Here is a 22667-nt window from a genome sequence, read left to right as displayed (position 1 = left end):
GAATCGAATGGGCGAGGAATAAATGATCAAGAGGTCAAAGCACACCAAAGATATCCGAATGAACACCCACGTACGCAAGGATGTACACACAACATGTAGTTCGTATAATGCAAGAGTGGGTGCGCGGCGATCAAGGGAAGCAGGCGAGGGGAGAGAGAGAGCTAGAGGAAGGGACCATACACCCATGTTCCTGTATATATATATATGAGTGCGAATGCACCATGAGGAAGCCGAATACATAAAGAGAAATGAGAGAAACAAGAGATGCAGCGCACCTTTGTACAGACATGTGCAGGCGTACACATACATGTCTGCCCAGCTGCAGCGGCAAAACAGCAACAGCAACAACGACGACACCCCCGCGCACCCACAAAAGAGAAAAGAAAGCCGCGAAAGAAAGGTGATTCGATGCGGCAACAAAGAGACGAAAAAAGCCCCCCTCCCCCCACCCCACCACCACGACGGCGACGGCTGCAACGACACAGCCATCCTGGCAAAGGTAGTGGGGGAAACAAACAAAAAAAACAATGAAAAGAAAGCGAGAAACACTTTAACACAGGCAAGAATGACGAATCGAGGAGAGGGGTAAGAGGAAACAGCTCAGCACAAGATGGGGCAAGGAAGAAGGGAGGAACATGAGAGGGGAGATGACAGTGACTGCTGTGCGCACATAACGGTTAGCAGCAGAGAAACCGAGTTCCCCAACAAGCAAACAATGGAGAAGGGAAGAAGTAGGAAATGACGGTGGGGGAGGGGAAGGAAGGGGGAGAACCAGAAAAAGAGACATACAGAACAAGAGAGTGAGCGAAAAGGAGAAGACCATTGAGCACACATCAGGGGACGCACACGCACGCCCAGGAGCTTGGAATTTGCATGGCTTTAGGTGAGTGTGTGTGTGTTTCTGTGCGTGATGATAGGAGGACCGACGAGCTGAACTATAAAATGGCAAGCGAAGGCGCGAGAAAAAGTAAGAACGTATACAGAAAACAAGTAAAAAAAAAGGACACACATGCACGCACAGAGATGGCGGAGGTGCACGAATAGCGGTAGTAGAACTTGAGAGAAGAAGAGGTGGGGATGCGAAGAGTGAATGGAAAAGACTGGAGGAGTCGAGTAGTGGGAGCGGTGATGGTGATGGTTGTGGAGAAGAGATCGCGGGTCTTGAGGGGAATGGAAAGCAGGAAGAGTAGCTCTTTACACACACACGCTCCCTCTTCACTCGCTCAAATTACGTGTAGAAATACAGCCTCAAACAGGGTAGCTGCACCGTTGCTTGACACAACAGAGAAAAGAAAGAGACGTCGAACATCATAAGGTGCAGATCCTCAGATCTCAGTTCTTGCTCTCTCTCTCTCTCTACGTAACGCTTCTTAGATCAACTAGCGTGTTCTTTTTCTCCTGCCTTCATGTATATGCACATAAGGGATCCGTTGCTGTCTTGAGCTCATTTTTGAACAACGTCAAGGTCTCTATTTCTCTCCCGCTCGGCCTTCAACTTCATGTGTGTGGGACTAAGCGCCAAGTTCTCCCGGTTTGTTTGCCGTCTCACCTGCCCGTTTCGATTTTTATTTTTTTGTCCTCTTTCTCTCGCTGTCTTTGCCTACTCGATGCCGATCCATCCAGCGCACACTCGCTCTGTTCCACTCACGTGCCCTCTCCCTCTCTCCCCCTCCCCCTCATGTATATATACATGCACATGGGGCGGGGAAGGGGGAGAGAGGGAGAGCAGATACACACGACAGAAAGTAAAAACAAACAAAAAATGGTTGTGCCAGTGAAGTGAAAGAAAGATACAAAGGCCACCACCACGGGCTCGCGGAGGGGAGAGAGAGAGAGAAGCAGTGAAACCGACCAGAGCAGACACCGAAGAGAACATAAAAGAGTACGACACCCCCTCATAGAACAACAAGAGCAAAAATACACACACGCACGCCCAGGCACCAAAGAGAAGAAATACAGAGAGAGAGAAAATCACGTTAGTTGTTGTCGTCGAGTGATGGGCGGGGGTGGGGTGGGGTGCTGGTAACGGCTATGACAAAGCAGAGAAACGATAAAAGAGGATTTTCTAATGCACCAGAGCAGTCGCGGATACCAAAGAGGAAAATAAAAACATCCACCAACACAAGAGAGCAACAGAGAGAGAAGCTCATGTAGGGCTGAGAGAGGAAAGTGAAGAAGAAAGCGCGGAAGGACAAACAGAAAAGAGAGAACAACAACAACAACAGAAGAAGAAAGTGAATAGGCGTCTGAGGAAGAGCATTACATCGACCTCCTCCAAAGGGAGCAAAGCAAGTGGATGTCTACACCCCTGTGAGAGGGAAAGGGGTGAAGGGGGGAGAGAAGGTGGAGGGCACGTTAATGGAGCGCGCAAAATCAAAGTTCATTGAATCAGGTCAACTCCCCCCCACACGAAACAGTGACAGTGAAAAGAAAATAGAGTATCACACGGGAGGTGACGTGATGTATGAGGGGAATGGGCTGACCACTGGGGTGGGTCGGTGGCCTCAGAGTTAGGGCGTACCCAAGACAACGAGGTGGCGGTGGGGGGGGGAGGGAAGGAAAAGAAGATGGAAAAAGGAAAAGGAGGAGACGGATGCCCCAAGCGCAAAACAGAAACCACAAGCGAGACATGCGGAGAAGACCGTAACAGAAATGGGCAGAACAGAGAGAGAGGAGGCAAGAGAAAAACAGATCCAAAACACCGAAAGAAACTGTGCGCTGAGAGAGGGATAATAGGCGCACAGAGAGAGAGAGAGTAGTGATGAGTGAGAAACAAAGTAAGAAGAGGACGGGGAGAAAGGGAACGAGCAAAGCAAAGAGGCAGAGGGAGAGAGGGCGGAGATGGGTGAGGGGAGGAGGGGTGGCGGTGGAAAAGGAATAGCAGTCAAGAAACAAGGAAAAGACCCCATCGAAGAAAAAAGGGGGTCGAGGGGAGGAGGAAGAGGCAGAGAGAGGAGGAATGCCGGAGGGTGAAGGGGAGTGCTGCTAGTCGAGGAAAGCGCCTGCTGTCTTTCTTCCTTGGAGGAGAACGAAAAGGAGCAAGAGCGGTTTCTTCTGCATTCCTTCGCGTAGTCTCTTTCCTCGTCGTCTGTTGGGCTTTTGCTGAGATTGGGGGCAGTAGAACGAAGGAAAAGAGAGGGAGAGAGAAGGGCATATATTATGGGGTCAAAGGCTCAAAGAGGAGAACAATGGTCAGACACAAATCCCCGCCAAACGTCCACACATATATGACCAGTGCCGTTTGCACATTCATGAGGAAACATCGTAGAGTTAACGAAAGCACACAGAGAGGGAAAGGAAGAGAGGAAGATGGTTAGCAAGACGTACAGACCACACAGAACAGCGTACACCCACATACATGCACAGACTACAAGCCACACGTGAAGCGAAGATGGGGTGGGTGATGCGCTGGTGAAAGGCGGAATATGTGTGTGTGTGTGTGTGTGGGAGGGAGGGGAAGCTAGCTCAGAGGAAAGTGGAAACCTAAAAGGGGAGAAAAAGTCAAAGCAAATGAAAGCGTGGAGATCCAGTCACCATACACAAACACACACAGAACGGTGTGCGGGTGCGGCCGTAGGAGGGTGAAGGAGTCGTGTGTGTGTGCGCGCAGGGGAAGAGGACGAGGGTGAGGAGTAGTGGTTCAACCCGTCATTTCGTAGCGGCGAGAGTACGAAGGGAGAGAAGGGGGGTGGTGAGGAGGGAAAAGGAGAAAGTGTAGAAGGAAGACAGGAAATAAAGAGACGTCTATACAATGCTAAGGCACACGGAGGAGGCGGAGACCATCGCATTGGTGGTATCCGATGTCAAGCTGACGCATAGTCACACGTGTCGTCACACGCCGCGTTGTATCGACGCACTGAGGCAGTAGTGCTACGAAGAAAGAGCGAGGGGCAGTGTTGTGAAACCACTTCTCCTCCTCTCACCTCTCTCCTTGTAGAATCGCGACTCCCGTTCCCACATTTTTGCACCCGACTTCTGTCCGTGTCGTCCAAGTGGCGAGTTCCACGTCCGTCTCCCGTGTTAGTTGTTTGAAAGTTTCGTTTCTTCTTGCTTCAACGATGAGAGCATGCGGATACACCGGCAGAGAGACAATATACAAGTGCCGAAAATAAAATAAAACGAAGGAAACAGTGAGGAAGAGGGTGGGGGAGTGGGGTGAATCGACGCCTAAGAGCGAACAAAGCCAACCAACCAAAAGGAGCGAGGGCAACGTGAGGTACTTAAGGAAAGCGGTGGATGGGTGATGATGATAGCAAAGTCACGTCCGCCTAGGAGAAAGGAGGTAATATAGCAACGAAACGAAAGTGAGAAGCAACCCAGAACGCTAACAAGAAACAGAAAAAATGGGCAGCAGAGCACCCATCGAGCACACACACACACACTCCCACGCACTCAAAAAACAAAGAAAAAAACCACTAGAGAGCGAGGGACGCCCAGACGCAGACACCCACGCACAAGCGCTCCATGAGCGAGAAGCGCCATTGCACTACTAAACATGAGGATTCCTTAAGATGGAGACGCAAACGAGCAAATGCCCCTATAAAAAAAGGGGAGAGAAGCGGGAGAGGCAACCACCAAAGCAACAACAATAATAACAGCCAAAGATGCGTGAAGAGGTATACGCCGCGGGTGAGGTGCGCTATGCTCAGGCGAATGGGGTCGAAAAAAGAAAATAAAGAAGCGAAGAAACGTGAAGAGCGAGGAGGAGGAGGGGGGAGGAAGGAAGGGAGGGAGGGAGGCGGTTCAGGTAGTTCGCCACACGGAGAGTGGGAAAAGGGGGACTCCCCCACCCCCAAAGATGAGGCGAGATGCTTCACGAACACACAAGAGGGGAGAGGAGGAGGCGTTTGTGGGACACTACAGTCGTGATCGCGGGTGTACACATATGCGACGGTGACGGTGGCGGGAAGAGCGCACTGCAGGACGAGGGAGTAGGAAGAAGTGGAAGAAAGAGAGCGACAAAGGAGAAAAGCAACGCACACACACACACACACACAACTGAGAGGTCCACGAAGGCACAGGTGCACCACTCACTCAAGTACCGAAAGCGAGGGGGGAAAAGAAGGGAAAGACCAGACACACGAAAGACGACCAGCTCATGGGCAAACACAATTAGCTTAACGAAGGCCCAGGTGTGAACAGAGGTGAGTGGGTGGAGATGGGGACGTAACTCGACAGAAAGCAAACAAATATCAGTTAGAAGAGTAGACTCCTGCATACACGCCTATCCCTTTACACTCCATACACACTCCCCCCGATGCATGTGCCTGTTGTTTAGGGTGTCTGTGTGCGTGACATGGGCACACAGAAGCCTCGGTGCCTGCATGCTGCAGCTGCAAGGTAGAAAAGATGTTTTTTTTTAATCTATTTACAGCGCATTCAGTGTCCTACAAACGAGCTCTAAACTCTGCCCTTCCCGACGGCCCTCTCACAGACCCCATCGCGGCGTGCGAAGCAGCGCTGGACACGCACGTTGCAGCAGTGCGCTAGCTCGGTCATCGGTGCACGGCCTCTTGTCCCAAGCTCTGCCCGCCCCTCGCTCCGCAGGCCGCCTCACAGCCGCTCTTATTCTGCTGGTCGCCACCGCCAGGCGTGGCTCCGCATTGGCAGGGGGTAGGGGGGCTGCCTGGCTTCGCCACACAGAGAGTGTGGGGCACTGGGCCCTGAGAGGCCACGCGCTGAGTGGTGTCCCGGCCCCGCCGTCAAAGAGAGAACTGAAAGTGGGGAGAATGAAGCGCAGTTGCTCAATTTCCTCTTTTTTTTTTCGCAAGACCCAGAGGTAGCCCGAGGATGCTGAGTAAAGGAAGCCCTTAAGAAGTTTCGTTAAAGTGTAGGGAAGAGCGTGATAGAGCGACACGCGCAACAGAAAGTTACGAGGCTGGACAATTTGTACTTCGTCAGGGAGCTGCGAATGAGCGGTTGCATTACAGTCGGCAAACCACTGTGGCTCTGAAGGTTTTCTCAGCCCTCGGCTCGAGGCTCAGGTGTGAGATGCCAGTCTGCAATGTTGGCACGTTACAAGTGAAGCCTTTCTGGTTGCTGATGTGCTGCATTTCCTGTGTGACATCTTTTTCCCTTCTTTGCGCTTGGATTCCTTCTTCTAGTCCCCTTCTTTCAACGCCATGGCCACCTAAACACGAGTTCGCGGAGTGCAGATGTGTTGCCTGTAGCTCTACAACGATCAAACTATGAAGATCCCCAGGTGGTACGCACATACACCCGGCGATCAGCGACAAAAGAGAATGAATGCAGCCAAAGACGCGGCGGAAATGTAGCGTTGAAGACAGTTGACCTGCCTGCCTTTCCCCGTTTTGCTCGTCTCACTTTGAGGATGTTCATTTGCCACCCGTTCTCTCCATGCGCGTCCGCTTTTTCCGTTCTCTCCAATTCTTCTCCTTCCTTCCTTCCCACGTACGACAGACACACACACACACACACACACACACCACCACCACCACCACCACCACCTCCTTTCCCTTTCTCCCTCTCCTGGTAGCCCTACTTCCTGAAGTTGCGACGCAGACTTGTCATTGGTTTGTTTTGTTGTGCGCTCCCCTCTCCTCTTTTCACTTCTTACGTAGCGAAAAGTGCGGGTTTGTGGGCGAACATGCTCGCATGGGTGACGATGTGTGTGCCTTTACGGGAGAGGAAGGGGGAACGCACAGATCGTCTCCTCACCATTGTGTTTTTCTGCTTCTTCCTCGTCTGGATGTTTCCTACACCCCTGATGATGGGGGTGGGGTGGGTGGGTGGGGACACCTAGGTGTGTGGTATCCCAGGACTCAGTGCTTCTACGCTGGGTGGGGAAGCCAAGTAGTACTCCTACCCCTGCCAATGCCAGATCAGTTCTGGTGGTGGCAGGGTCAAGTACCTACGACGTGGGGAGGTCAGAGCAATGCATCGCTGCTGATGGCAGTGATGAAAAGAGCGCGAAAGCAAACCGCGTCGAATTCAAAAAAAAATACGAACGAAAGTAAAGTTCAATGACGAGAGAGATGAACTCAGGAAAAGAATGCAGAGAGCTAGAGAGGGAAGAGGGTTCAAAGATATACATACACTTAGCTAGGCACATGAGCTTCTGCGGATGACACCTGCCATCCACAGGAGAAGAAGTCAGCACAATGGGCAAACAGGCATAGAGACAAAGCCGACATACCCACAAAGAGGGTGGAAATTTAACGAAAATGTGGATAACGATGAGTGCACCGAGAGCTTGACAACAAGCTCAAACGAAGAAGATCACTACATGCACATGCTGAGATAGCATACACCCAGGAACACAAATAATCTGATAGCTAATGAGAGGGCAAGCGGTGGGGTCGGGGTGGCAGTAAAGATGCCGGCGTCCTTCTCTGTGTTTCTCTGCTTGAGTGTTGACCTGTATGCATGCTTGTGCCCACAGAGAGAGAGAGGCTTGATAGAATACCTGCACAGGTGCCAGGATACGGTGGGTACAAACAGCCAAACAATAACCACAATAACAAAAAATAAAGACTCATACGCAATCATAAAGAGAAGAGGCCAGGAGGCCGATAAAGCGACCAACGAAAAAAAGCCAAAGGAAGAACAAGGACGCACATATTTGGTTTACATCAATGTACTACCTCAGGATAGAAGGGGGGAGGCGGAGGAGGAGTAGGGCCATCGGCGGCGGCGACAGCAGCACGTAGAAAAACAAAAAGAGGGAAAGGAATAAAAGGAGCATCCTCATTGGCTTCCGCTCGAGTATATGCAGATAGAGACAGAAATGATGGGAGGCGATCGAAGGAGACATGGGGCACAAACATATTGGGGCTATATTACAAGGATACTCTACTCGCTTACCTTAATGCTCTCTTTTTTACTTCATTCTCAGGGAAACAGTTTGGCTCCGGTTGTCTTGCTTGACCACCGTTCAGTCTTTCATTTTTTTCTTTCTCTTTCCGCCGTTTGCTCCTCTTCCACACACACACGCACATTATTCGTCATCGAAAGAGGTTTCGAAGTGCCTCCACAAGCAAGCTGGACTTGCCCATACTGTTTCGACTCACGGTCCTTTTATTCTTGCGAAGGTTCCTGTTGCCCTTTGGCTGACGCTTATAGGGGCCCTCGCGGTCGAGGTGGTTCAACGTCCCTTTTGGCGAGTCTACCCAGGTCGAGTAGGCCAGCCCTTTCACCCACGAGTTGTCGTTGCCTACGGTTGTCTTGATGTGCTTCCCCGAGTTGGCGTCGCGTTGCTGTAGCTGAAGTTGTTCTTTGCGTCGCAGTACGGCACTCTTCGTCGGCCCAGAGAAGGTTTGGTGCTCGTGCGGCGCCCCTGCAATCTGCTGCTGCCGTCTCTCCACATCTTTGATCTTCTTGCCGTTCCTCAATCGTGTTGGCTCTACTGAGTTTGGCTGTGGACCACGCGCTACTGGCATGACATGCTGACCCTGTTGGACTTGCGAGGACGCCGGGGGCCAGTTCACGGGCCCTGGATTGCCAGACATGGCGCTCCAGTTCACTGGCCTGCTCATCCCATGAGCGGTGTTGGGGCTCACCGGAGGCGCCGGCCCACGGCTCTGCACATGCGGTGGAACCGGTCTAGGACCGGCAGAGCTACCGTGAGCTCCAGGCGGCGGCAAGTGCGGCGTTGTCATCGGAGGTCTCCTGTTGCTGTTGCTGTTCTTCTCCCCCATCAAGTGCGGGGGTGTGCTGTGCTGCGCGTCGCCGCTAGGTAGATGGTTTTTTTGCCCACTGAGGATGGGTTGTTCACCGCCACCAAGGGGCAGGTTGGAATACTGCAGCGGTGACATCCCACGCCATTCACTGTTGACGGGATGCCGCAAGACAGGCAGCGGACGGTCGTTGCTCTGTAACGAGTTTTTTGGCGAGTAGGTGGTGTGCTGCTGTGATCTACCACTACCGCTAATCCCGACTACGAGGGCCCCGCTACCTTCGACTCCGACTCCGCCGGCTCGACGAGCACTGGGTAGCCGCTCCATGAGCATTGACCCAGAGGAGTTCATTGACCTGCACTAATAGAGAAAATCAAAGACACACAAGGAAAAGGCCAGGAGCACGCCCTTATCGGGGGAGGGGGTGAGTGAGAAGAAGAAGGGCAAACCTCAGTCAGCGAGTGAGCGTGTCCCTGATCTTTGGCCGTGCGGGAGGGGCTGGTGATAACGTCAGTGCGTGTGCGTGTGTGTGTGTGGGGGGGGGGGGGGGGGGGGGGGAGGGAGGAGGTGAAAGGAAGGAGAGAGAGAGTTACGCACAGACCATGGGTGAGTCCGCATATTTGTCGCAATCGACTCAACCTTCTGGGTGGTGCCTATACGATCGGGTTGCTTACACCAAGGCCATACCGACAGGAGTATAGTGTGTCCTCGATACAGGGACATCGATGCGCATATAGGTGCGGTGTCTGCTTACTGACAAGAGTGCGGGGCCACCCGTTCGTCTCGTTTTTTTTTGCTCATCGAAGTGGAGACATAAAGAGGCTCGGGGTGAGCGGGGGGGGGCTCACTCGGGAGACGTGGGCAGCGAAACTAACAAGAGAAGGTGTCATAGGGTCACTGGGGCGAATACTCAAAGAAGATGAAAACTAGAAGCAGCATTGACGAAGTAGAAGAAGGAGCTCACTTTCGTTGGGAAAAGAAAACGCAATTATTCTCCCCGACCTTGCTGCACTGCTAATGCCCAGAGAGAGAGAGAGAATTATGCCAGAAAGGCTCAACAGAGCAAGCAAAGGAAAGGGGCGCAGAAAGGTTTCCCACAGCAACGGATGCACTCGCTTGCTGACTTAGGAAGAGGACAATAAGAAAGGCAAGAGTATAGAGAGAGAGAGAGAAGCTCGCTGTCAGCATTCACTGTCTATAAGTCACACCTTTATATCCACATATATATATATATATATATATATATATATATATGTATATATATACATGTAGATATTTGGTCGTTCTTGTGTGTATGTGTCACATCCGATGCGCCTACCATACGGCTTCGCTGCTGAATCACAAATGAGCTGAAAGATGGGGGCAAAAGAGAACCAGTAGAAGGGGAGGGGAGAGAGGGAGAAGAAAAGAGGCAAGCAGGGCATTCACACTAGAGAACATAAGAGCACACGCACACACACACACACACACACATATAATGAATCAGAAGAGCGGGCATAACGACAACAGTTGAAAGAGAAGAGAAAATCAGCTACTCGACAGAGGTGTGTCACCATAGCGGGCACACCTTACAGAACAAGCATATTTACATGCATAAGAGAGTGGGAAAACCTAAATACCAACTAACGAGGCGATCGCACAAGATGGGTTGGTGAGTTAGTGGGGTGGAGCTGAGAGTCAATGGGGTGAGGGAGGAGGGGAAGAAAAGAGCAAGAACCGCTGTAAGCAGCACAACTCCGAAGGGAGAAAGAGCTATGACAGCAGTGACTCCGCCAGACAAACGACCCAAGGAAGAAAAAAAAATGAAGAAGGGTTGACTGCTTGGCTGTGTATCGCCAAAGAGAGAGAGATGGGCCACACGGTGGAGGACGTAGGGTGCGAGCAAGTGGTGGCCTGAAATCCAGCCTACGGCTCAGGGCGCGGCCACATGGAATGGGTAGTTCGTGCTAATGGTGTTGTGGCGTTTGACTCCTTTCATTTCAGTTGTACGCTTTGAGTCGGCACGGAGGACGAAAAAAAAAAGGTCGAGAGACCGACCAACCAATGATGACAGTCCATGATGCGTCCAATCGGTGCGTGGCTGCTGCGTTGGCGACTCCTACGAGAAAGGAAGGGGTGGGAGAGAGAGAGAGACGGTTGCGCTCACGGTCCGTTGACTCTACTTAGAGCTATTTACGCACACAGGCACACCGCGACGGAAAGCAGGGAAGAAGCGAAAGAGGAATAGCACTAATGACGGTAATAATAAAACAAGGATCGAAGCGGCCCCAACCTGGTGTGACCCAAGTAAATGGAGAGGGGGATGGGGTTTATAGATGTGTGTGCGTGTGCAAACACAAGTTGCTCCTTGCTTCTCTCCTCTTGTCTCACGTTTTCTCTCTCTCTACGCCTTGTTAACGGTGTCCAGCATGGTAAGAGTTGAGGAGGGGAGCAGCGAAGAGAACTAGAGAAGATAAAGAAGAAGGAAAGAGTGTGCCGAGACGGGACGGGGCGGTGGATGAGAGAGAGAGGGATTGGCGACGGTGTGCGATCAACAACGAAGGCGGGCCAAACAAGAGGAAGGAATCTACAAGACAGACAAGCGGACCCCCCAGACGTACACTCAAAGTGAGCGCTGCACTGTGGGCACCAACGCTCTCTCTATTTGTCTGTGCTGAGGCCACCAAAAGAAAGGAAGGGGGAAGAGGTGCGTGTGCGCGCACGATGCTGTAAGTGACAGTGCCTCCCCTCTCCCTTCTTCCCTCCTCAACCACGCGCCGACTGCTCGGCGCAGTGGGCTGCGCTACTGAGGTCTGTATGAAGAGCTGCCGGAAGGACTTGAACTGCGCTGATGATGCTAGCCGGGTCGGCGCTGCTGCTGCTGCTGTTGGTGCTGGTGGCGGTGGCCCTCTGGCTCACCGGCTACATCTTGCGGAGGTGAAGAGTAGGCGACCTGCGGCACCACAACGGTGTGTTGTTTTGCGATGGTGCCTAGTCGACAGGGAATTTCACGCTGCTGAGGCGACTCAAAGCTGAAGAATTGGTGCGGCGCATCTTGCAAGTAGCCGTGTCGCTGCGAGTAGGACGGTACCCGGTTCGGCAACGGCGTCGCACCCCTGGAGCTGCAACGTACGCCTTTTTGAGCGCTGTGCCCCGCGCTCCAGCCGTCGGGGTGCGGCGGTTCCTCGCTGGATCTCGGCGACGCGACCGTGCTCGCACTCGCCGCTCGCAGCGAGCTCCAGCTCTGCCCCAGCACGAACTTGTGCCCCTTAGCGGTACCAGCGCTCTGTCGAAGGATCGCAGTCCCAATTGGCGAGGCAGACGCTGGACTCTCCAAGCCAAATGATAAGATTGATGTGCGCGAGGACAGCGGCCAGTGCGACGAGCTGCTGCAGCTGCTGCAAGCGTTCTCCAGCGCAGCATCGTGGTCTCGGGTTACACGACACCGACACGAAGTTGCACTCGCGACAGCCCGGCCGCTGCTACGACTTTCGCGTTTCCGCTGACCGTGGCTCCAAGTGCTGCTTCCGCTGTTGCCGCGTTTGCACTTCCTGTGTATGCCAGGATCCTTCGGGGAGGCTGTGTGCTCGGATGCCCTCAGCGGCGCGAGAGCGCCCGCACTGATGACCACAGCCGTGTCCGAGGGGACAGCCTGCATCACTGATGAGGCGCCTTGCTCGGTAGTGGTGTTGTTCAGATAGAAGGACGACTGGCTGTCCTCGCGAGATGAGTGAATAGAGTTGGTCGAAGAGGTGAGCATACTGGAGTACACGTCACTGTTCATGCGCCGCATACTGGCTCTGTAACCGGGGCTGCACGTCGGGAAGGCGACAGAGTGCAGTGTCTGTCCCGTGGCGTTGGTGAACGAGACGTTGCCCGGCGCGGTGGAGCGCGGTAGCTGCAGGCCCGTCCACGGCTCCCTGAGGCTACTGCTGCTCGTCAGCAGCTCACGGGTTCGACGCTGGCGGGAACGGGGTCTTCGACCTGCCTTGAGGTTCTCCGCTCTACTGGGCACATTGCCGGCTGCCACCGCACTCACCGAGTGCTGCAGCGACGTTGTGAAGACGCGTGACTGAGTTCTTTCACCCCCGCCGTCGCCACAAGTGCCCCTGTCCACTATCCTGTCTTGCTCCTTCAGCATATCAGGCCGCCTTTTCTCCGCCAAGACGGAGGGGTTGATCGGTGAGTGGGCAGAGAGGAAATAGGAACTGCGTCCGTGATCCTCGCTCCGTCGGATCACACTGTGGAACCGAAACGCCGCCCTCTGCGAGCCCTGCAGAGGCGTTGTCAGTGGCAACGGCGCTGGAGACTGCATTGGGTTGGTGCCTACACTCGGCACAACTGCCTTCTCGGTGGCCACTGCATCACTGCCACCTTTGTGGCCTGGCGTTCTGGCGACCTCGAATTCCGGCGACATCGAAGTGACCGTCCCAGCATCCTCGGCTTGTCTTTCCCACCCAAGAGAGGAGCGCAAGGGCTGCTGAGATGAGCGGCTGGTGGCCGCTGCCACCTTCGGTACCGCACCGGAGGCTATCAGCGGGCTCAATACGTGGCTGAGTGCGACGTTAGTTGCGCCAACACTATATCTGATTCGACAAGCACCTCCGTCGCGCTCGTCGTGGGCGGTGCCGCGACTTGCGCGCTTGCTAATGGTGCCGCTGTAAAGCTGCTGCAGTGGTTCGAGTGATATGGGTGTCATCTGTGCCTGCGGATTGCGCGGGGAGGTCGAGTACGCGGAGAAAGGCGCACCTGAGGCCACCGCGCCTGACTCGAGACCGTCTTCTGGCACCGATGGTGTCAGAAGAGAAGCAAATGCGGGTTCTGTCGAACAACACGGGCGACCGTTACACCCTCGCTCGTGGGTGCCCGAAGATGAATGTGTTCCGAAGGGTGGACCTTGAGGCATCAGCATCGCCGTCGCCGCCGCCGAGACAGGCAGCAACTGCGTGTGTGGTGGCACATCCGCAGTGTGGCACGTAGAGTCTGCTGTCAGCACTTCGCATGCAGATAGACGTGTCATACACGGCGTGGCATTCTGCCCCAGCGACAGGTGCGGGGCAGCGAGCGACGGCGCCCCCGCTGCGGCAACTGCGGTCTCCATCGCGGCGTGGTCGACGGATGCTCGCGCTACTGGAAGGGCACGAAGCACGTGAAGCTCAGTCGACGCACGAACGTCGGCGTACGCACTGCCGCTAAACAGAGCATTTACATTGGCTTCAAGAGGTCGTGCAAAAGTGTTCTCGCGCTGAGCTTCAGTGGCCTGCTCATCAATCGGAGAGAGTGCCAAGTCGGAACAACCCACCGACGCCGCCAAAGCGGGCCTGGGTGCCACCCCTACAGCCAAGAGCGCTGCTGTCGCATTTGAATTTGCACCCCGCGACAAATTGCCCAAGGCAATGCTCGCTGGGCTGTTGGGGTTGCTCATCGGCGGTGGCGATCCCCACCCCTTCGGAATTGCGCGCAGCGTTGGTGAGAGGGGGCCTTGCAGTGGTGCTTGTGGTTGAGGCAGCAGTCGCTCGATGGTGCCAAGGCCTGGCAGCCCAACCGCCAGCCCAACGGCCGGAAGCAAGCTGCCGGAGGAAACGCGTGTTGGCTTTTGATTTCTTTTGTGCTTTCCACCTCGACACTTGGTGGAGAAAGGGGAGATGACGACGGCGTGGTCCACCTCCGCCCGCGGCGAGTACGACCACTTTAAACTTGATACCAGCGGAGCGTGTGTATCGGTGCCGCACGTGCCCAGCAAGAGAGGTGACGGCGTTAAGGTACACGAGGGAGGTGATAAATAGCGGTGGTCGGTAGAGCTAGCGATGGAGAGGAGCTGCCCTGCTGAGCCAGACAGTCTCGAGTTGGGCCGCAATGACAGCGCTTGCAACTCGCCGGCGCTGGGACGTGTGTCCGTGTCGCTTGTGAGAGGGGAGGCGAGGATCGAGGCGGTGGCGACTGCTGCAAGGTTACAGTCCTCCGAGCAGCAGTTGCTGATGGGTTTCCGTGGCTGCTGCGGCTGCTGAGGATGCCAGCGGCTCGAAAAGCGTTGAGGGTCGTGTTCTAGCGCAAGGGTCCGGGGGTTGCAGGAACCCCTCGGCAGTGCAGCCGCTGCAGGGGGTGACGGCCTCCATTGCCTTTCTGCTGCCGTTGTGGGGAATGGCAGGTCTACTTTCGTTGGTTGGAAAAGTGGCACACCTGGCGGAAGCCTCGCCAGATGGTTCGAGCTCAGCTCAACATCGGTGCTCTCCTTACGGGTGTGCTTGCCTTCGAGCAATGGCAGTCTCGGGGTGACGAGAGCATCCTCCGCCTTCTCTTCCAGCGGCGACCCGCTCCGGACGGAGGCGTCCCGCTGTGCGCCTACTGCGGCGGTTTTGGCTTCCCTGAGCGACAACGAAATTGCCGTCGTCGGCGTTGTCTGTGGGGTGGTACTCGCTGGTTGCTGCAGAGGCTGCTGCTGCGGTGAGCTGGAGAGTCGTGGAGGATTTGGCGGCGCGGGGACGCGATGGGCGACCACCCGACCACCGCCACCGCCGCCGCCGCCACCGCTGTTGCTTCCATGATGGTGCCAAAATGCAGAGCACGCGATGAGGTACTCACCGCCTCGGTGCAGGCTGGTGCGCGGCTTATCGGAACGGGTATCCTCGTCGTTGGGGGAGGCGCTGAGCACATGGTCGTCACGTTCCTCGGTCATTGTAGGCGTTAGCGCTGCGGTGGCGGCCATCCTAGCGAGCGGCACGTCTAACGATTCCAACACGGGGGAATAGGATGGAGACGACTGGAAGGCGTTCTTTCGAATCGGCTGCGGAGTCTCGGAGGAGGCGTGCACTCCTGGCACAGCGTTGGATTCCACCCAGCGAACCGTCGACTGCCATAGGCGACTCGAACGGGCGCTGGTGGTCGACGCTGCAGATGGAATCCGCACGCTGGTGCCGTTGTCGCCGTCACAGGCGGCGTCCATGCTTGTGGAGGCTCGCATGATCACAAGGAGCGACCGTGCTTGGTTTATGTTTTCTTCCTCTGGATGCGCGGCCTGCGAGTTCTTCGTGCGTGTGTGTGTGTGTGTATAGATCTATCTACCACAGCACTGACACTCCAGACAGAGAAGGGAGAGGAGAGGGGGGAGAGAGAGAGAGAGAGAGTTTCCAGCGAAGAGAGAGGAGAAGAGAAATAGGGGGGAGGGGAGGGGGAGGAAGACACGATCGAGAGGAGGAAACGAAACGGAAAGGCAACTCCCGCACACCGCTACGCAGGCAAAGGGGTCCACAGCTCAAGCGGAAGGAACCAAAGAGATGGATACACAAGTGCCAAGAGCAGCAGGAAGCGGGAGGGGGTGGTGGTGGTGGTGGCGGGAGCGCAGAGGTAAAACCAGAGAACTCGCCATGTACATAAGCAGCGAGAGAGATCCTCCAGAGAAAAAGCGAAAATAAGGAGAAAAAAAAACGATCCCCGGCAGGGAGAGGCCTGCCGCCAACGAGGGAGACAACCACACTCAAAGGGAAAGACAAGGTGGCTCAATAATGATGTGCAGGACCCGCACACCGACACACACACACACATACAAGCAAGAGCGGTGTATTACAACGGCAAAATCGAAAAAAAAAAACACCGAAGGAGAGAAGAAAAGATGAGTAGTGAAGGACAGCCTATGAACCCCTCAGAGAGATGTAGAGAGCAATGAAGAGTGCTGGTAACGGTTGTGCGGATTTCAACGTGAGAGGGGGAGAACCCACGTCAGTACCCAGAGACACGCAAAAACCTAGCAAAGAGCTCCACAAAACACTTTTGCTTTTCTTGCTTTTGATAGTCGTTGGAGAAGATGTGCTGGCGAACACCATCTGCTGCTTTCTTTCGCCGCCTATGGGATGGTTTTCGTTGTGGCCTCTTCTCTCGACACCTTTGCGAGAAGCTGGAGTATAGCGAGAGTAGGTGGGAGGTTGTGGCGACGTGGCAAGGGAGCTAGAGGTAAGAGCGCTGCAGTCGTTATCGCAGTCAGAGGGGTGCAAGGCATGTGTTTGTAGGCACGTTGGTTCATTCAGAGAGGAGTGAGGGCAGAAGGGTGTAGGTAAGCATCCAAAAAGGCAGCCGAGAGAGAAAGAGATGCGATGCATTACGAATGCAAAACGCACATACACCAACATTGCGAGAAGCAGCCACAGGAAGCGGTGGGCCGCACGCGTGTGGGCACGTCAAAGTCTCTTCTTAAGAGCGACTTGCTCAGGGAGGAGAGTCACCCCTTTTTCTCCTTCTTCCGTGCCGCATCAGCGAGGCATGGCCTGATATGCCGCGGCACACTTATGCATTTTGTGTAGAAAGGTATCGCACTGGTGACGAACAACAGAGACGAGGAAACAGTCCAGCGGTGACTGACGGACACCCATGCCCAGCCCCCCTCTCTATCCCTCCCCTCCTCAGGGGAAAGTAGTGCAAACTCATATATCAGCCAAGAAAAAAATGCTGTAGGGAGGGGGGAAGGATGCAGCAATTATGTTCAGCGAAGCCGCAAGCGACCGAAGTGAGGCTTAGCGCTTGCGCGTACACACCAAACGTGCACACCGGGTAGAAGGGGAAGGACACAACGAAAAAACAAAACACGTGAGGGTGAGAGAAGCGCAGAGGTGCAACGGGGGCACATCCTCGAGGCACAGAGGCACGCTTGTGTCCAGTCGAAAACGAAACAAAAAAAGAGCTGACGTGGCAGTGCCGCGTGTTTCCTTCTCAATCAAGCATACCGCAGTGCCTTTTCCGCCTTTGCTTATCGTAGCGCGCGCCTTTCTCTCATTCGTGTGTTAGCTCACCGCTTCTCCAGCGCCTCGGAGAGCTCGCCCTTGTGATAGAGCGCGACGACGTCGTCATATCCGCCAAGGTACTTACCGTTGAGAAACACCTGCGGGACTGTGTGAACGCCGGTGCGACCCACCACTTCCTGGAAAACCTCTCGCCCGTTGGGGATGATGTCGATCTCCAGCGAGACGAAGCGGTGCTTCAGCTCAATCAGCAACATTTTCAGTTTGGTAGAGAACTGGCAGTAGGTGGCGGAGATGAGCACGATGCGGTTGCGGCGCAACATCGTGTCCAGGAACTGCGGCGCCCGTGCAGGGTCTAGAGCATAACTCATGGTTGGAGAGATCTAGCGAGGTATGTCCGTGTGTCACAGACTTTTTCGGCTTGCCCTCCGTTGTTCTAGAACCCGTCTCCTCTGAGATGTATGTGAGTTGGTGAGAGCGGAGGGAGAGAGGGCGCGCGAAAGGACGTTGGAGTGTCGGGGAAGGGTGAAGGAGGAGGATGGGGGAGAGCAGTGATGATGGTGGGTGCGCCAGAGATCAGAAGAGAGTGCGCGCGCAGTACTCCTCCCTCCTCACTCACCAGCTGCTCGGCCCCTCAAAAAGGATTATGAGGAAAAAGGGAACGACACAAACAGCAGTGCGTGGAGAGCGACACATATGCCTATGAAGAGGGGGAGGGGTTGCGTTGTAGGGCATAGCTGAGGTCCAAGGACGGCGAATATGTTTGCAGCGGTAGCTCACAGGAATCGTTTCCCTTTCCTCCGCTGTCTCAGGTGACGCTAAAGGCGCTCCCGAGCGCTGTGGCTGTCGAGAAGATCGTCGTTTCTCTATGCGCGTTGGTAAAGGTGCCAGAGGAGGGCAGGTGATTCTATCGACACGTTCTTTCTCAAGCACAACCTCACTCCTGCTTGTTTCTCCCGCTCAGCGCCTATGCCGTCATGCGAGAGAGAGAGAGACGCGAGAAGGAGAGGGCGGAGGAGTTGGGGGTCTCTACACTCTTGTCCTTACGCTGTGCCATTACAAGGAGCGAGCAGACACGCCTAAAAGAAATGTGTGAAAACGCACACGCCGACAAACTTGACTCGCAAACGCGCAGACGCCGATCATGTCCCCCCCCCTCTGCCATTAGTCGTGTTTATTGTGTGTGTTTTCTTCTTATTTTTTCCGCGGTAGGAGGGTAGGCCTCTGCATGGGGGTAGTGCAGACGGGATAATCAGCCGTGCAAAGGAGCGAGAGTGAGCAGCCGATGGGACTGCAGAGCAACACGGAGGCGGGCAGAAGGAACAAGAGGGAATCATCCTTGCAGAGTTGTCCAGAGTCACTGCCCCCCCCCTCTTCCCACTTCCTCCGCAACAGTCTACACCGGGACGTGCTGTCCCTCTCCATCATGACGGCCTCTTGGCTACTATGCCCTCCCTCCCCCTCTCGGTGTCACTCTTCCACATCGCAGAGGTACTCCGAGGCTGCCGACGACGACTCTGACTCTGACACGTCAAGGCTGAACTCTTCTGCCAGCGTGTGGTGCACCTGTGTGAATCCCAACGCAGGGCTGTCAAAAGGAAAGAAGCCACCGCCCCCGCCGCCTCCGTTCATCGCACCCTCGTGAAACCCCCTCGACCCGGCGGCGCCACCGCTGATATCACTCCCCGGAGACTGGCGCTGCAGCAGCGGAGACGGGAGAGGCCTCAGGAGACTGCTAGTGCTTGCCGATCGATTTGCGCCGGGCTGCGATCGGGTCGAGGGGGAGTTGAGTGCTGAGTGATGGTCGTGCTGCTGCACCTGCGATTGCCACTGCTGCCGCAGTTTGGGATGGGTAACAGGAGCCGCGATACTGCTGGCAGTGCTGCGGCGTGCCTCTGCGTGGCCGTCGCTGCTACGGTTGCTGTAGAGGACATCTGGGGTGGTGTCCTGCGGCACCGACGCTGGAGATCGCATCGCAGAGGAATTCGCTACCTGCTGCTGCGGAGAGGGAACAATAGAAGCAGTGTTCGTGCCTGCACGACTTGGTGTCTTCTGTTCCGGTCCGTGTGTGGCGTGCCCGGCACTCGGCACAGAGTGGAGGGGAGGCGGTGTTGGTATTTTCGAAAGAGTGGCCGTGCCAGCTGCATCCGATGTTGCTGCTGCGGACGTCGCTGAGGTTGCCGCGCTAGACTTGCGCGACTTGCGTGCGGGTGGTGCCGGCGTGGGAGCACTCTCGGTATCTCTGTTTGTGATTGTCGACAGCAGCGGAGGGCCTGCATCCGTTAGCTTAGTAGCGGACGCAGACGCGCACGCCTCGACCTCGTCTGACCTCAGATCCTTATTCTTCTGCGCTGCCTTGGCCGTTTTCTGCGTCGGCAGCGGCGACTTCTCCGTGGAAGACGACAGAAAGGACTTGGGCTGATCGCTCGGGTGCCACACAGGCGGGAGTACCGACGACTCCTCAGCAGTGAGATCATTATTGCGGCACCGCTTTCCACGCTGCTGCGGCTTCTTCGTGGGTTGAGATGAATCGGCGGCGAGTTCGGCCAGCTGCTCCGCAGGAGGTGCGCCGCCCACCGCATTGCCATTGGCCTTATTGCCGCCGCCTGAGCTGGTGCCGCCACGTGCCCTTTTCGTGCTCACACAGCTTCCTGCCGTAGCAGTCTCGTTGTCTTTGCCTTCCTCCGCGACTGCGTCAACGTGCACCCGTGAAGTCTTCTTGCGTCTCTCCGACTGCTGTTCCAGCTGCTGCTGTGAGGATTGCGGTTCTTCACACGCGACGAGGATGTCGGCTGCCACTGTGGCTGACGGCCGCGCTGAGGGAGGAATGTCCAATAATTTCTCCCTTCGCATCGCCTTAACATCGCCGACCACGCTCACAGTATGCCTAGAAGCCCCCTCCTGCTGCGGGTGCTCTTCCAGTGGCGACGCTTCCGCGAGAGGAGTTGGATTGAAGAACGTGGTGTTGATCAGCGGGAGGTTGTCAACGTCCTCTTCGACAGCCTTCGCACGTCGCGTACACTTTCTCTTCGTCGAAATCGTCCGTTGTCGCTTACTTTCTGTACTAGCACACCCGGCATCACCTGCAGGTATCAGTGCTGACGACGACTCTGCCGTCCCAGACATCGCATCCGCCGCCGCCGGAGCACTGGCAGCACTCCCCCCGTCTTGCTTGTAGCTCGTCAACTCATCTTCTTCTACCTTCGAGTGCTCCGCTGTCGATGCGGTTGTTGCCAGAGGCATCGGCGGCGAGACTAAAGTGACTTGCGTGCCTGACACGGATATGGAAGGCGGCGTTGGTGTTGCTACTGCTGCTGCGAAGGCTACCCTGGGCTCTTCCTTCACGTGCATGACCCAGTAGTGCCGATCTGCTTTCACATAGTAGCACCCGTCGGGCAGTCCATCAGAGGAGCAGACGCGGTAGACACTCTCGCGCTTCTCCTCAGCATCACCACCAATTTCGAAGCTGTTGCTGCCTGAAACGTTTCCCCCGGTACAATGACGGCTACTGTGGTGCAGCTTTGCCTTTCGCTTCTCTGCCAGGCAGTACTGTCCATCGCCGCCAAGAAGCACGCGCAGATTCACGACACCTGTCGTCAGAGCTGGTCGGCCACAAAACAGGATGCGCACCGCTGCGGCTTCGAGAGGGTGCAGCTCCATGCGTGACGCTGGTCGGTTGGCATGGGCCAGCGGCAATGGTAGGGAAGAGAGAGAGAAGGCGCTTTAATGAGCCCCTGGCGGGCAGTGGTGATGAGGGTCTGGTCCACGCCCAGGGGATGTTTGGCTCTGAACTACCAACCAACAAGGAAGGAGGCAGGGAAGGAAGAGGGCCAAATAAGGGACGGCGTTGAGCACCCGTGTCGGGTGTCCGCTTGCTGAGAGAGAAGAACGAGGTTCGTCTTCCTCCACTGGCACACTCACGCTTGGCAAGCAGCTCGATATGAAGGGGATCACGAGGGTGACAAAAAATCTTGAGAGGGCACAGCGCAAGTGGATGGTGAAAGAGGCACAGAGAGGGAAGGAGGGAGGGGGGAGGGGTCGTTCTCAATATAACAAGTGGCGTTGCTATAATCACAGCGAGCGTGCGCGCGCCTCTTCGCTCTTTTCTTTCTCTTGTGACCGGATTCCTTCTCTCTTTCCCCTCTCTCTTTGATTCCACCATACCCACACTGCGAGGGAGGCGGTAGAGGGTGGGAGACAGAGAGAGAGAGGACAGCGGCACTGAAAAGCCCGGGGGTAAGAAACACCTATGAAGAACACTCAGTCACGCACTTGCGTGGGGTTTATCTCCTCAGGCGAGCTCCCTGCATGAAAGGCGGTGCGCTGCCATGTTGCGGTGTTCGCTTCCCTATTTCATTGCTGTTGTTAGGGTGCTTCTCCGTTGCCACCCTCTGTGGCCTCAAGCGTCTGCCAGCAGAAAACCAGAGTAGGGATAGTCAAAGGAGACAGGGACGGGTAGGGGGGGAGTTCGGGTAAATTGCACCCACGCCCTCCTTTGTGCCCTATGCCGTACACACGCATGCCACGCCGTTCATAGAGGCTGACGGCCCCTTATGCCCGCTCCACGCTCCTCGCAAATATTGAGACGCAGATGCCCATGCACACCAGTGCGGTGTGGATAAACATACTTCGCTCATATCCACCAGAAACCTTGGCAAAACAAGACGAACCCATCGCTGTCACAACCGCCAAGCTCCACCGTACCACCACTGATTCCTGTCCCTCCTTTCCTCCCCTATCGCGCTCCACTGTTCGCATTATTAATTCCCCCACCCCACAAGCACCACTCGTGTGTGTGTGTGGGTGTGCGAAGACTAGTGAAAGAGGAAGAGAGAGAGAGAGATCGAACAGCGGTGAGTGTAAGGGAAGGAGAAAAAGGGAGGAGGGCGGGCGGGCGGGGGGGGGGGAGGGAGAGGACAAGACAGGTGAAGAGTGAAGTACGGAGGTGCTGGTGTGCGTTTGGCCCCTTTTGCGTGTGCTTTATTGCGTTGAAGAAGACGCAAAGAAGAATGCACATACACACACAGACGCAGACACGCATCCACAGGACAACACATATTCGAGGAGGAAGACGTCAGAGCATAACAGAGCAGAAAATATGCATCTCTCTCTCTTCTGCTGAGAGCGAAGAGTGACTTCAGTCGTTTTGTTAGGAATTTTGTGCTTTTATCTTCATGCGTCATCATGTCGACTCCCTCCCCACACATGTGCGTGCCCGCATTCCGCATTCAGACGCACCTCGTCTCGCTCGCTAGTGACACCGTAGTCCATTCCATCGAACTTCGCTCTACACTGGGGCAGAGGTCCGTCCCGAATGCCGTTA

The 22667-nt window shown here is 55.4% G+C and overlaps 4 protein-coding genes across 4 annotated transcripts; all 4 read right to left on the bottom strand.

Moving 5' to 3' along the window:
• Positions 1-7964: 7964 nt before the first annotated feature.
• Positions 7965-8618, bottom strand: LBRM_20_5200 (conserved hypothetical protein; the record flags this gene model as incomplete). Its single annotated transcript, XM_003723021.1, has 1 exon — positions 7965-8618. The coding sequence occupies one exon, from the start codon at positions 8616-8618 to the stop codon at positions 7965-7967; it is 654 nt and encodes a 217-aa protein (XP_003723069.1).
• A 2854-nt stretch (positions 8619-11472) lies between these two features.
• On the bottom strand, positions 11473-15576 carry LBRM_20_5190 (hypothetical protein, unknown function; the record flags this gene model as incomplete). The annotated part of the gene is made up of 1 exon (XM_003723020.1): positions 11473-15576. One exon carries the CDS (start codon positions 15574-15576, stop codon positions 11473-11475), a length of 4104 nt encoding a protein of 1367 aa, XP_003723068.1.
• A 1815-nt stretch (positions 15577-17391) lies between these two features.
• On the bottom strand, positions 17392-17715 carry LBRM_20_5180 (putative glutaredoxin; the record flags this gene model as incomplete). Its single annotated transcript, XM_003723019.1, has 1 exon — positions 17392-17715. One exon carries the CDS (start codon positions 17713-17715, stop codon positions 17392-17394), a length of 324 nt encoding a protein of 107 aa, XP_003723067.1.
• A 1099-nt stretch (positions 17716-18814) lies between these two features.
• On the bottom strand, positions 18815-21004 carry LBRM_20_5170 (conserved hypothetical protein; the record flags this gene model as incomplete). Its single annotated transcript, XM_003723018.1, has 1 exon — positions 18815-21004. One exon carries the CDS (start codon positions 21002-21004, stop codon positions 18815-18817), a length of 2190 nt encoding a protein of 729 aa, XP_003723066.1.
• Positions 21005-22667: the final 1663 nt, after the last annotated feature.

Source organism: Leishmania braziliensis, assembly GCF_000002845.2.
Source record: "Leishmania braziliensis MHOM/BR/75/M2904 contig, possible fusion of chromosomes 20 and 34".
NCBI classification, from domain to species: domain Eukaryota; phylum Euglenozoa; class Kinetoplastea; order Trypanosomatida; family Trypanosomatidae; genus Leishmania; species Leishmania braziliensis.
This window is presented reverse-complemented; position numbering and strand designations above follow the sequence as displayed.